At 45.0% G+C, this 14,480-nt stretch overlaps 1 protein-coding gene across 1 annotated transcript in view; it reads left to right on the top strand.

Moving 5' to 3' along the window:
* The window catches only part of APPBP2 (amyloid beta precursor protein binding protein 2), a 53,494-nt gene that overhangs the window by 24,943 nt on the left and 14,071 nt on the right, over window positions 1–14,480 (top strand). Inside the window, exon 5 of the mRNA XM_068265380.1 lies at window positions 14,292–14,460. Within this exon, the coding sequence (XP_068121481.1) occupies window positions 14,292–14,460 (169 nt within the window). The remainder of the gene's footprint in view (window positions 1–14,291; window positions 14,461–14,480) is intronic.

Raw genomic sequence — 14,480 nt, 5'->3', positions numbered from 1 at the left:
CATGTTTCCCTATGGCTCAAGTGGGCGATGTTACAGTTTAACTGTGTGCTGACCAGAAAGCTGTTATGGGTAATTGCCATTTTCAAAATGGAGGACGGAAAATTCCCTTGATCACAGTGAACAAACAGGATGCAGGACAGTAGAAAGACACTGAGGAGTAGACTACATGGGAGGTAAGTATGCCTTGTGTATGCTTATTTTGACTTTTAATTTTCAGTTCAGGTTTTCTTTAAGGGGGCTGGAGGAAGCTCAAGTATGTATAAACTTTCTCTACCTCGCCATCTCGGTTTACTTTTATGCATTTCCAGGATAACCCTAATTTCTCAGCACTTGTGTTGGCTGATCTGCACATAGCTGGTCACAAACATGGCCAACAAATGTTGAATGGCTCCCAGGTTTTGCTGAATCTTTGGTCTCAAAATGTCAGTGTGGAAAGCTTGCACTACACTTAAATAGAACCTGTAGTGAATAAAATTATTTAAAATAAACACATGATGTATCTACAAATGAATATTACATACTAACCTCACTGTCAGTTCCCCTCAGAAGCTCACCATTTTCTTCTTACAGTGATCCCTTCCAGTTCTGACAATATTTTGTCAGAACTGAAATATACCAGTTGCTGTCAGTTATATATCAGCAGCTGTCAGTTACAACTGAATTTGCAAGGTAATGTCTATGTTCCCCTATGGCTCAAGTGGGTGATATTACAGTTTAAAGGACCACTACCACGAAACATTACATTTTCAAACACCCCCACAGTAGTTACAGCAATCATACAGAATATTCAGTGTCATTTATTTCAATGTATTGCATGGCCCTTTAAAGATCCATATAACACTGTATACGTCACTCCTTGCATTCCCACTGACTAGAGTGACCAGATTTTTGTAGGCTCAACCTGGGACGGGGTGAATGGGGGGGGGAGGGGGGGGGGTGCGCGCCGAAAAATAGGGGGATGCGCCGAAAAATTTGGTGTCTGCAGCGCGCGCGAAAAATGGGCGTGGTCATGACATTCTATGGGCGGAGCTAACAGAATGATGCAACAGCGAGGCATAAGAAAGCAGTGTTTACGCCGTGATGTGGTCAAACGTGGATTCACATCATAGGTGTGCAGAAACTGTGTGATGCTATTTAATAGTATGCCATAACCCCAAAGCAGCAAACACAGCCAACTATGACCATTAAATAATAAATGCAGCAACAGTTACCCCAGACACCACAAAATAAACGCAATGGGCAACATTTCAGCACAAAATAATCGCATTTCGGGCAACATGTCAGCATAAAATAAACGCAATGGGGGCAAACCTGTCAGTACAAAATAAACGCACCGCGGGCAAACATGTCAGTACAAAATAAACGCACTGCGGGCAAACATGTCAGTACAAAATACACGCAATGCGGCCAAACATGTCAGTACAAAATAAACGCACTGCGGGCAAACATGTCAGTACAAAATAAACGCACTGCGGGCAAACATGTCAGTACAAAATAAACGCACTGCGGGCAAACATGTCAGTACAAAATACACGCAATGCGGCCAAACATGTCAGTACAAGATAAACGCACTGCGGGCAAACATGTCAGTACAAGATAAACGCACTGCGGGCAAACATGTCAGTACAAAATACACGCAATGCGGCCAAACATGTCAGTACAAGATAAACGCACTGCGGGCAAACATGTCAGTACAAAATACACGCAATGCGGCCAAACACTTCACCTGCAAGAAAAGGCATTTACTCACCTGGCAGAAGACGTCCCCTCACGCAGCCGGCCTCTGGTGCCTCAGGTGCAGCTCCCCCTGGCCTGGACGATGTTCAATCTCCCGCTCAGCCTCTCACAGGCAGAGCAGGGCTACGGCAAGATGGCGTCCGGAGGCGGAGCCCTGTACTGGAGACAGTCTCCAATACAGGGCTCCGCCTCCGGACGCCATCTTCCCGTAGCCCTGCACTGCCTGTGCCTGCCGGAGGAGAACATTGCAGGCTGGAGCGGGGCTGCGGGGAATGAACTAGCGCAGCGTCTAGTAGACGCTGCGGCTAGTTCATTGTACGGTGGCCAGAGTCCCGAGGCCGGGACGTCCCGCTGCTAAAAGCGGGACGTTTCCCAGGACCTCATGCAGCCTGGGACGAGTAAAGCGGGACGTATGGTCACCGTACCACTGACGGACTTCTGCATCTATAAACCCATCATAGGGGAAGCCTTATCAGTGGTTGTAAACAAACAAGTAACTGTGGTATAAACCTTCCCGTGCCCCAGCTTTCTAACTGCCATAAACCCTCATGAAAACCCTCGAGCTGACGAGGTCCTTGCAGCCCCCACTCTCTGCCTGAAAAGCATTGTGAGACAGCTCTCACTACAGCGCGGGACATGACAGTGTAATAAGATACCTCGGAGCTGCTCTCCCCGACCAGTCTATTCGCTGCTTGTAATGATGCGCAGATGCAGAGCTGCTAAATCTCTACACAATGCTTTTCAGGCAGAGAGTGGGGGCTGCAAGGACCTTGTCAGCTCGGGGGTTTTCATGAGGGTTTATGGCAGTTAGAAAGCTGGAGCACGGGAAGGATTATGCCACAGTTACTTGTTTGTTTACAACTACTGATAAGGCTTCCCCTATGATGGGTTTATAGATGCAGAAGTCCGTCAGCGCGAATGCAAGGACTGACGTATACAGTACACAGTGTTATATGGATCTTTAAAGGGCCATGCAATACATTGAAATAAATGACACTGTGAATATTCTGTATGATTGCTGTAACTACTGTGGGGGTGTTTGAAAATGTAATGTTTTGTGGTAGTGGTCCTTTAACAGTGTGCTGACCAGGAAGCAGTTATGGGTAATGGCCATTTGTAAAATGGAGGATGGAGACTTCCATTGATCACAGCGGACAAATGGGACGCAGGAGAGGAGAAGGATTGAGGAGTAGACTATACAGGAGGAAGGTATGACCTGTGTATGGTTATTTTGACTTTCTATTTTCCATTCAGGTTCTCTTCAACACTCAGGTATTCCCTGTGGAGTTTTTTTTTCTCCACAGTAATAGGATTCCGCACTTTGAATTGTCCTGTCTAATGCTTGGTACACACCATACAATTTTGTGTTAGATAGATAATTTAACATCTCATCCTCCAGGAAGGCTGTATACTAGCGAGGTTCTGTCTCCATTGATTCTTTTTGCCTCTCTCCCTTTATCTGCTGTCGGGACTGCGTGGGGAGCTATCCTCGTTCGGAGGAGGCAGTAGGTTCCTGCATCCTCGAATGGCGGCACGCTGCATTGGTGGAGTGGGCGTTCAGTGTTGGCGGATCCCCTGCTCTGACGACGTTCAGATGGACTATGGCGCATGCGCGTCTTCTCGCTCCGTGATTGGAGCAGGGTGGGGGCAGCAGAGATGGCGAACTTCCGATTCCGCTTATAGGCAGAGTTTCGTTGGCGTCTCGGCGCCGTTTGGTTCCTAACTGCCGAAACACTCAGTGGGTCTGCATGGAGCAGACAGAAGCCTCACCCGCTGCGCCCATAGACCCGGCTCAGGCCGCCAATACTGATGGACAGGTGAGCTGTGTGGATGGACAGGCAGCTAGTTGTAAACCTTGCCGCAGTCTGTCCACACCAAAACCGTTATTTGTTTGATGATACAGGGAAATGTGGACTATTAGCCTTATGATAGCTGCATTCAGTGAGCTTATATCGGGGCTAATAGCTTGTTGTTGTTGTCTGTTGCCGAGAAAACAGACAAGCCAGCAAAAGCTGTTGACAAGTCCAGACGCTGCAAAGAGTATAATACTAAATTGGCAGAATCCTGGACTAGATCCCACTGCCAGGAATGTTTAAAACCTTCTGCCCCAAAACTACTGACCCTTCTATAGTCATGATGAATTTTATGGAGCCTATGCGTAAAGAGTTTTCATCCACCTTCCAGACTTTCAGATCTGTCATGATATCTCCTGTTCAGTGGGGTGTTCCACAAATTCCAGCTATTCCCCAGACTCCGCTTATTGCGGCCCCTGTAATACAGGCCCCTCTGGCCCCGCCACCTCCACCTGCATTAGCCCCTGCTGGGAGCTCTCGAGATCCTAAGCAGGTTGATCAGGTACAGGAGTTTGCAGTCTCTTCTTCTGCCGATGACTCCTTGGAGGAAGGTGAGGATAGAGGAATTTCTGGGTCAGAAATTGAGGCTGAACCACAGAAACCAGCCAAATATCTTTTAGTGCTGCGGAGACTTCAGAATTGCGCAAAGTTGTTTATGAAGCTGAACAACTAGAAGAACCTGAAATTCCATCTTCCGCGAGAAATATTTATTCAGGGTTAGAGGGTTCAGAGGGCAGAACCTTTCCGGTTCACCCAGCTGTTCGCAAAATTGTCATGTCCCAGTGGGAAGACCCAGAAAAAAGACTTTATATTTCAGGGGCATTTAAACGTAGATTTCCCTTTAAGGATATTTAATTATGGGAAAAGTGCCCTAGACTGGATGCTGCTTTAGCACAGTATTCAAAAAATTCAGATTTATCCTTTGATGATTGAGTGTTAAAAGATCCTATGGATAAAAAAGCTGAAACTTTGCTCAAGAGGGCATGGGAGGCTACCGCCTTTGCATTTAAACCTGCAATTTCATCTATCTGCATATCTCGTAATTTAAACAAATGGTTGTGAGGTCTGAAAAAGCTTCTTGAAGAGGAAACCCCTCATGCCACAATTTTGTAGTCTTTCCTGGTTATTGCTCGCTCTGTTGCATATTTGGCTGATGCAGCCACTTAATCACTTAAAGCGGTAGCTAGAGCTGCAGTTCTTATCAATACGGCTAGACAAGCAATATGGTTGAATACATGGGAAGGAGATGTAGGATCCAAACAAAAGTTATGTTCTATGAAATTCGATGGAGACCTTTTATTCGGTAAGGGTTTAGAGGAGATCCTAGAGAGATCCTCAGGAAAAGGAAAGAAATTTCCTGACAAAAGGGGGAAAAAACAGCCCTTTCGGAAATATTATCAGGGGAAAAAGCAATTTAATCCAAAAGAAGGTGGGTCTACAATTCAACAAAATCTAAAACCCCCTTTCTGTTCAACAGACCAACAACCACAAATCCCAAAGAAAATAAGTGACTGGGAGCAGGTCGGGGGGAGACTATTGTTGTACAGCCAGCTATGGAAAAATGTTACGACAAATGCCTTCATTCTGGATCTAATAGAGACAGGGTACAAAATAGAGTTCTCCTCCCGTCCCCCAACAAAATTTTATATTTACATGTTTTCCCAAAGACAGAGAAAAAGCATCAGCGTTGCTGGAGTCAGTAAACTCTCTCTACTACAACAATGTAATCGTTCAAGTTCCAAGATCACAGTATCGAAAGGTCTTTTATTCCAGGGTGTTCATGATCAAAAAACCCTCAAGTACAGGATGATTTTAAATCTCAAACAATTAAACCCCTTCATCATGGAAAAGAAATTCCGTATGGAGACTATTTTCACAGTAAAAAGCCTGATCCCAAAGAACGCTTACATGGCGACATGGATTAACAGGATGCGTACTTACATGTACCGATCCACCCGGCATAATAAAAATTCCTAAGATTCGCTGTGAAAGTAGGGGATTCGATACTCCACTATTAATACCAGGCCCTACCCTTTGAAATTTCATCCGTCCTAACACCCCCCCCCCTACACACACACACACACACACACACACACACACACACACACACACACACACACACACACACACACACACACACACACACACACACACACACACACACACACACACACACACACACACACACACACACACACACACACACACACACACACACACACACACACACACACTTTTACCAAAATTATGTCGGAAATAACAGCTTTTCTACTTCTTTAGAGAATACATATCATGCCTTTTTTTTATCTGGACGACTTATTGATTCTAGCAAATTGCACGCAGACCCTTTTGAGCCATATAGATATTAGCATTCATTACCTTTCTCATTTGGGATGGCTAATCAATTACGACAAATCCATTCTACTTCCCACACAGAAGGGGAGATTCCTGGGCTTCTGGGTGGATTCGGTGAACGAAATGTTTTTTCTTCCAGAGGACAAGCAATTAGACTTGATTCAGAGGGTGCAAACATTCAGGGGGAAAGAGGAGATATCTCTGTGAGATACTCTATCCCTGTTGGGGCTCATGACTTCAATAATACCAGGTATAGTCTGGGCCCAGTTGCACACTCGCATTCTTCAGGAATGGTTCCTGGAAATCTGGGATAAGTCCAAGAACTCTCTGGACCAGTATTCACTTCTACCATATGTAGACTCTTTCCTCCTGTGGTGAGAGCAAACGGAGAACCTGAATCAGGGTCGCCTTTGGAATCCTTCTCCCAAGAGTATTTATACAGATGCTAGTCTTTGGGGTTAGGGAGCCCATCTAGACCATCTACAAGTACAGGGGCAATGGTCCCCAGAGATTCAAGCAAAATCCTCCCAATTTCAGGGACCTTCTAGCAGTAAAACTATCACTCTTGGAGTTCATGTAACTTTTATTTTGCTACACCCATCATCCCAGCTATCACAGCTGGATGCACTGAAAGTACCTTGGCCGAAAGGATTCCTTTATGCGTTCCCACCGTTCAACATGATAGTAAAAGCACTTTGGAAATTGGAACAGAAGTCAGCACAAGTTATATTTGTAGCGCCCCACTGGCCGAAGAGGACATGATTTTCGAAAATACTACGACTGTGTACAGGGTCCTTATTTTCTGCCTCCCAGGATGGATCTTCTATCCCAGGCAGGAGTTTTGCACCCTGACCCTCAGAAATTTGCCCTAGCGGCTTGGCTCTTGAATGGGAATCTCTGAAGCTAAGAGGTTTTTCAAACAAGGTTATTACCACGATGGTCAACTGCCGTAAGGTAACAAGGAAAATTTATTGTAAAATTTGGAGAGGTGGTTTTTTTTTTTTTTGTTTTGTTTTGTTTTTTTTTCTCCCTGGGGAAAAAAAAAGGAATAAAAGCATCTACCTTGCCTATTTTGGATTTCTTACAAGATGGTGTGGACATGGGTTTGCCCACCAGTACATTACGGGTCCAAGTTGCGTCTCTCTCTGTTTTTCTTAACTTTAAACTTGCTAAAGAACAAGCTATTATGGATTTCCTTAAAGCAGTGTCCAGATCTAAGCCAGTTCCCTCTAAGTCAGTTCCCCCATGGGACTTGAGTTTAGTCTTGAATTACCTTACAGATTCTCCTTTCGAAGCCTTGGATAAGGTTTCTTTAAAATGGCTAACATTAAAAACTGCTTTCCTGATCGCTATTACATCAGCTCGTAGGGTAGGAGATATTCAAGCAAGTAAAACCGATCCTACCTATCTTCCAAAGGTTTCCTCTATCTTTCATAGGTCCCAAGATATTATTGTTCCCTCCTTTTTGTGATCCTCCGGCCAACCAAAAGGAAGCAAAACTTAATAGTCTAGATGTTAGAAGAATTTATTCTAAAATATTTAGAGGTAACAAAGGAGTCTAGAAGGTCAAATCATCTGCTTGTGGCTTTTGCTGGATCCAGGAAGGGTCTGCAAGTATCCAAAAATACTGTAGCTAGATGGCTAAGAGAAATTATTAGTTCAGCCTATAGTAGTACAGACAGGTCTGTCCCTAAAAATGTTAATGCTGCAACCTGGTCTAGTCATCAGACTTTTATAAAACACTACAGGGTGGATCTGCTATCAAGTCTGGATTTATCTTTTGGCAGAAAAGTGTTACAGAACATCATCCCTCCCTATGGTAATATTAAACTTCTCGTTGGTCTCTCTAGTATACAGCCTTCCTGGAGGATGAGATGTTAAACCTTTGTTAGTACTTACCGGTAGGGGTATTTCAACGAATCCTCCAGGAAGGCTACCTTAGTTCCCTCCCTAATTTGAGAGAAAATGTTTTATTGATCTTATGCCTTCTTTCCTTCTGGTCCTTCTAGGGGTTACTCCATCAAAACTGAGGAGGCTGGATTGGGAGAAGGATATATAGGGACCAATTAATTTAATTGTGATGTGTTTCCTTTGGGGGCGGAGCAGGCTTTCTCTCTAGTATACAGCCTTCCTGGAGGATTCGTTGACATACCGCTACTGGTAAGTACTAACAAAGGCTTCCGACATGTCTGATCTTATTTTCGATGTCTCATTGAAGTGAATGGAAATAGATAAGAAAAGATAACAGAATCAAATCGGAAATCGATCAGAAAATCGAATCTGTAATCGATCAGACGGAAAATTGACCGAAAACGCATCGTGTACCCAGCATTATGGCAGTAGTATTGTCTTGCAGTTTGGCCTTTTACATTATAAAATTGTACTCTTTCTAGCTACTGTGACGAAATTGTACTTAGTTTTGGAAGAGGGTTAGACTGCAAACTTTTCAGCAACCCATCATAAATAGATTGTACGATTGCTTGGTAAGTGTGCCCAAATAACTCGATGGCTCAGACTAAATTCTGATTGAAAATGAATTCTGTACTACCTTAAAGAGACACTGAAGCGAAAAAAAAAAAAAGATGCTATTATGATTTGTATGTGTACTACAGCTAAGAAATAAAACATTAAGATCAGAACAGTCTAATTGTTTCCAGTACAGGAAGAGTTAAGAAACTCCAGTTGTTATCTCTATGCAAAAAAAGCCATTAAGCTCTACGACTTTCAAAGTCGTGGAGAGGGCTGTTTTCTGACTTTTATTATCTCAACTGTTATTGAAATATTTACTTTTTCTCTGCCAGAGGGGAGAGGTCATTAGTTCAGACTGCTCTGAAAGAATAATTTTGAATGCTGAGTGTTGTGTAATCTGAACATATTATAGAATGATGCAATGTTAGAAATAACACTATATACCTGAAAAAAAATATGGGAATATTTTCTTTGCTGCTAATCTTCTAGTAATTATTCATAGTACACAACCAATTCATTATATCATATTTTTTTTTCACTTCAGTGTCTCTTTAAGGGGTAGCAGCAGCAGTGTTCTCCCCAGACTCATTTAGCCGGGTGCTCCACCCGGCTAGATTTGGTGACCACTAGTGTTGGGCGAACATCTAGATGTTCGGGTTCGAGCCGAACAGGCCGAACATGGCCGCGATGTTCGGGTGTTCGACCCGAACTCCGAACATAATGGAAGTCAATGGGGACCCGAACTTTTGTGCTTTGTAAAGCCTCCTTACATGCTACATACCCCAAATTTACAGGGTATGTGCACCTTGGGAGTGGGTACAAGAGGAAAAATTTTTTAGCAAAAAGAGCTTATAGTTTTTGAGAAAATCGATTTTAAAGTTTCAAAGGGAAAACTGTCTTTTAAATGCGGGAAATGTCTGTTTTCTTTGCACAGGTAACATGCTTTTTGTCGGCATGCAGTCATAAATGTAATACATATAAGAGGTTCCAGGAAAAGGGACCGGTAACGCTAACCCAGCAGCAGCACACGTGATGGAACAAGAGGAGGGTGGCGCAGGAGGAGAAGGCCACGCTTTGAGACACAACAACCCAGGCCTTGCATGAGGACAAGAAGCGTGCGGATAGCAATTTGCATTTTGTCGCCATGCAGTCATAAATGTAATACAGATGAGAGGTTCAATAAACAGGGACCGGAAACGCTAACCCATCACAGATGTTCATTGTTCATGTTACTTGGTTGGGGTCCGGGAGTGTTGCGTAGTCGTTTCCAATCCAGGATTGATTCATTTTAATTTGAGTCAGACGGTCTGCATTTTCTGTGGAGAGGCGGATACGCCGCCGATCTGTGACGATGCCTCCGGCAGCACTGAAACAGCGTTCCGACATAACGCTGGCTGCCGGGCAAGCCAGCACCTCTATTGCGTACATTGCCAGTTTGTGCCAGGTGTCTAGCTTCGATACCCAATAGTTGAAGGGTGCAGATGGATTGTTCAACACAGCTACGCCATCTGACATGTAGTCCTTGACCATCTTCTCCAGGCGATCGGTGTTGGAGGTGGATCTGCACGCTTGCTGTTCTGTGTGCTGCTGCATGGGTGTCAGAAAATTTTCCCACTCCAAGGACACTGCCGATACCATTCCCTTTTGGGCACTAGCTGCGGCTTGTGTTGTTTGCTGCCCTCCTGGTCGTCCTGGGTTTGCGGAAGTCAGTCTGTCGGCGTACAACTGGCTAGAGGAGGGGGAGGATGTCAATCTCCTCTCTAAAGTCTCCACAAATGCCTGCTGGTATTCTTCCATTTTGACCTGTCTGGCTCTTTCTTCAAGCAGTTTTGGAACATTGTGTTTGTACCGTGGATCCAGAAGGGTATAAACCCAGTAATTGGTGTTGTCCAGAATGCGCACAATGCGTGGGTCGCGTTCAATGCAGTCCTAGGCTGAAGAGGTCATAGCCTAGGGTCACAAAACCTGTTTATTTGGGCAATTTCAATGGTGGCGAGTCTGACGTACATAAATCGCAGCAATGGCCGTTAGCAACGTCTGAATCTCACGAAATGTCTCATGCAGGTAGAAGACATATTGTTAGACTTGGATTCCAAAGATGGGGTCCCTACATCTCTGCAAACCAGAGTTACAGGGGTCCAAAATTGGTAAAATCCCCCATAGGCTTTCATTGGGCCTCCTATTTACAGTTCCAAAATCTCACATCTTTTCAAAGGCAATTACTCAGCAGTGGCAAATTTTCTAGCATTGTAGGGACCCTTAGGGGGAACATGACTGGTGAGTTTCGGGCCCCTAGGCCGAAGAGGTCATAGCCTAGGGTCACAAAAACCTGTTTATTGGGGCTATTTCAATGGTAGTGATGGTGACGTACATAAATCGCAGCAATGGCCGTTAGCAAAGTCTGAATCTCACGAAATGTCTCATGCAGGTAGAAGACATATTGTTAGACTTGGATTCCAAAGATGGGGTCCCTACATCTCTGCAAACCAGAGTTACAGGGGTCCAAAATTGGTAAAATCCCCTATAGGATTTCATTGGCTCCCTATTTCACTTTCCAAAATCTCACATCTTTTCAAAGGGCAATGGCTCAGCAGTACCAAATTTTCTAGCATTGTAGGGACCCTTAGGGGGAACATGACTGGTGAGTTTCGGGCCCCTAGGCCGAAGAGGTCATAGCCTAGGGTCACAAAAACCTGTTTATTGGGGCTATTTCAATGGTAGTGATGGTGACGTACATAAATCGCAGCAATGGCCGTTAGCAAAGTCTGAATCTCACGAAATGTCTCATGCAGGTAGAAGACATATTGTTAGACTTGGATTCCAAAGATGGGGTCCCTACATCTCTGCAAACCAGAGTTACAGGGCTCCAAATTTGGTAAAATCCCCCATAGGATTTCATTGGCTCCCTATTTCACTTTCCAAAATCTCACATCTTTTCAAAGGGCAATGGCTCAGCAGTACCAAATTTTCTAGCATTGTAGGGACCCTTAGGGGGAACATGACTGGTGAGTTTTGCCACTGCTGAGCCATTGCCCTTTGAAATGGTGTGAGATTTTGGAACGGTAAATAGGAGGCCCAATGAAAGCCTATGGGGGATTTTACCAATTTTGGACCCCTGTAACTCTGGTTTGCAGAGATGTAGGAACCCCATCTTTGGAATCCAAGTCTAACAATATGTCTTCTACCTGCATGAGACATTTCGTGAGATTCAGACTTTGCTAACGGCCATTGCTGCGATTTATGTACGTCACCATCACTACCATTGAAATAGCCCCAATAAACAGGTTTTTGTGACCCTAGGCTATGACCTCTTCGGCCTAGGGGCCCGAAACTCACCAGTCATGTTCCCCCTAAGGGTCCCTACAATGCTAGAAAATTTGCCACTGCTGAGTAATTGCCCTTTGAAAAGATGTGAGATTTTGGAACTGTAAATAGGAGGCCCAATGAAAGCCTATGGGGGATTTTACCAAATTTGGAGCCCTGTAACTCTGGTTTGCAGAGATGTAGGAACCCCATCTTTGGAATCCAAGTCTAACAATATGTCTTCTACCTGCATGAGACATTTCGTGAGATTCAGACTTTGCTAACGGCCATTGCTGCGATTTATGTACGTCACCATCACTACCATTGAAATAGCCCCAATAAACAGGTTTTTGTGACCCTAGGCTATGACCTCTTCGGCCTAGGGGCCCGAAACTCACCAGTCATGTTCCCCCTAAGGGTCCCTACAATGCTAGAAAATTTGCCACTGCTGAGTAATTGCCCTTTGAAAAGATGTGAGATTTTGGAACTGTAAATAGGAGGCCCAATGAAAGCCTATGGGGGATTTTACCAAATTTGGAGCCCTGTAACTCTGGTTTGCAGAGATGTAGGGAACCCATCTTTGGAGCCCAAGTCTAACAATATGTCTTCTACCTGCATGAGACATTTCGTGAGATTCAGACGTTGCTAACGGCCATTGCTGCGATTTATGTACGTCAGACTCGCCACCATTGAAATTGCCCAATAAACAGGTTTTGTGACCCTAGGCTATGACCTCTTCGGCCTAGGACTGCATTGAACGCGACCCACGCATTGTGCGCATTCTGGACAACACCAATTACTGGGTTTATACCCTTCTGGATCCACGGTACAAACACAATGTTCCAAAACTGCTTGAAGAAAGAGCCAGACAGGTCAAAATGGAAGAATACCAGCAGGCCCTTGTGGAGACTTTAGAGAGGAGATTGACATCCTCCCCCTCCTCTAGCCAGTTGTACGCCGACAGACTGACTTCCGCAAACCCAGGACGACCAGGAGGGCAGCAAACAACACAAGCCGCAGCTAGTGCCCAAAAGGGAATGGTATCGGCAGTGTCCTTGGAGTGGGAAAATTTTCTGACACCCATGCAGCAGCACACAGAACAGCAAGCGTGCAGATCCACCTCCAACACTGATCGCCTGGAGAAGATGGTCAAGGACTACATGTCAGATGGCGTAGCTGTGTTGAACAATCCATCTGCACCCTTCAACTATTGGGTATCGAAGCTAGACACCTGGCACAAACTGGCAATGTACGCAATAGAGGTGCTGGCTTGCCCGGCAGCCAGCGTTATGTCGGAACGCTGTTTCAGTGCTGCCGGAGGCATCGTCACAGATCGGCGGCGTATCCGCCTCTCCACAGAAAATGCAGACCGTCTGACTCAAATTAAAATGAATCAATCCTGGATTGGAAACGACTACGCAACACTCCCGGACCCCAACCAAGTAACATGAACAATGAACATCTGTGATGGGTTAGCGTTTCCGGTCCCTGTTTATTGAACCTCTCATCTGTATTACATTTATGACTGCATGGCGACAAAATGCAAATTGCTATCCGCACGCTTCTTGTCCTCATGCAAGGCCTGGGTTGTTGTGTCTCAAAGCGTGGCCTTCTCCTCCTGCGCCACCCTCCTCTTGTTCCATCACGTGTGCTGCTGCTGGGTTAGCGTTACCGGTCCCTTTTCCTGGAACCTCTTATATGTATTACATTTATGACTGCATGCCGACAAAAAGCATGTTACCTGTGCAAAGAAAACAGACATTTCCCGCATTTAAAAGACAGTTTTCCCTTTGAAACTTTAAAATCGATTTTCTCAAAAACTATAAGCTCTTTTTGCTACTTTTTTTTTTCCTCTTGTACCCACTCCCAAGGTGCACATACCCTGTAAATTTGGGGTATGTAGCATGTAAGGAGGCTTTACAAAGCACGAAAGTTCGGGTCCCCATTGACTTCTATTATGTTCGGAGTTCGGCCCGAACCTGAACATCTAGATGTTCGCCCAACACTACACGTGACCCGTTCGGCCAATCACAGCGCTAGCCGAACGTTCGGGTAACGTTCGGCCATGCGCTCTTAGTTCGGCCATATGGCCGAACAGTTTGGCCGAACACCATCAGGTGTTCGGCCGAACATCACCCGAACAGGGTGATGTTCTGCAGAACCCGAACAGTGGCGAACACTGTTCGCCGAACACTAGTGACCACCCGGCTGTCATTGGCTCACCTCCTCCTCTCCTCCTATGCTGTAAGCATAGTTGCCCCACATTTTCATCTCTCCCCACCCGGCTACTTTTACATGCCACCCGGCTACTACTTCATGCCACCCGGCTGGAAAAAAAATTCTGGGGAGAACACTGAGCAGGGTTCGTGAATAGCGATTTCCGGTACCACAACACAATGCAGAGTGCCAAGTTTAATTCTGTTATATTTGTTCCTCCTGCCCCCATATTGGGGGTTCTTGGAGATCACTGGAAATACTGGAATCTGGCCTTTAGGTATTATGTACTGGAAGTGGAGCACTATAAGAAGTTGATGGTTCATGTCTGTTTTTTTGTTTGTTTTTTCGGATTCTTAGATTGCTACATGTGCGCAACGGAAACTGCAAATACCATTTGGGAGAAGAAACCTTTAAGCTAGCTCAGAGTTACATGGATAAGTTGGCAAAACATGGACAACATGCTAACAAAGCTGCTCTTTATGGAGAGCTATGTGCTCTGCTTTTTGCTAAAAGTCACTATGATGAGGTAATGAGCCATTTTTTTAA

This window comes from Hyperolius riggenbachi, chromosome 2 (genome assembly GCF_040937935.1).
Source record: "Hyperolius riggenbachi isolate aHypRig1 chromosome 2, aHypRig1.pri, whole genome shotgun sequence".
Taxonomy (NCBI): Eukaryota; Metazoa; Chordata; class Amphibia; order Anura; family Hyperoliidae; genus Hyperolius; species Hyperolius riggenbachi.
The sequence above is the reverse complement of the archived record's forward strand: the minus strand, read 5'-3'. Positions and strand labels throughout refer to the sequence as shown.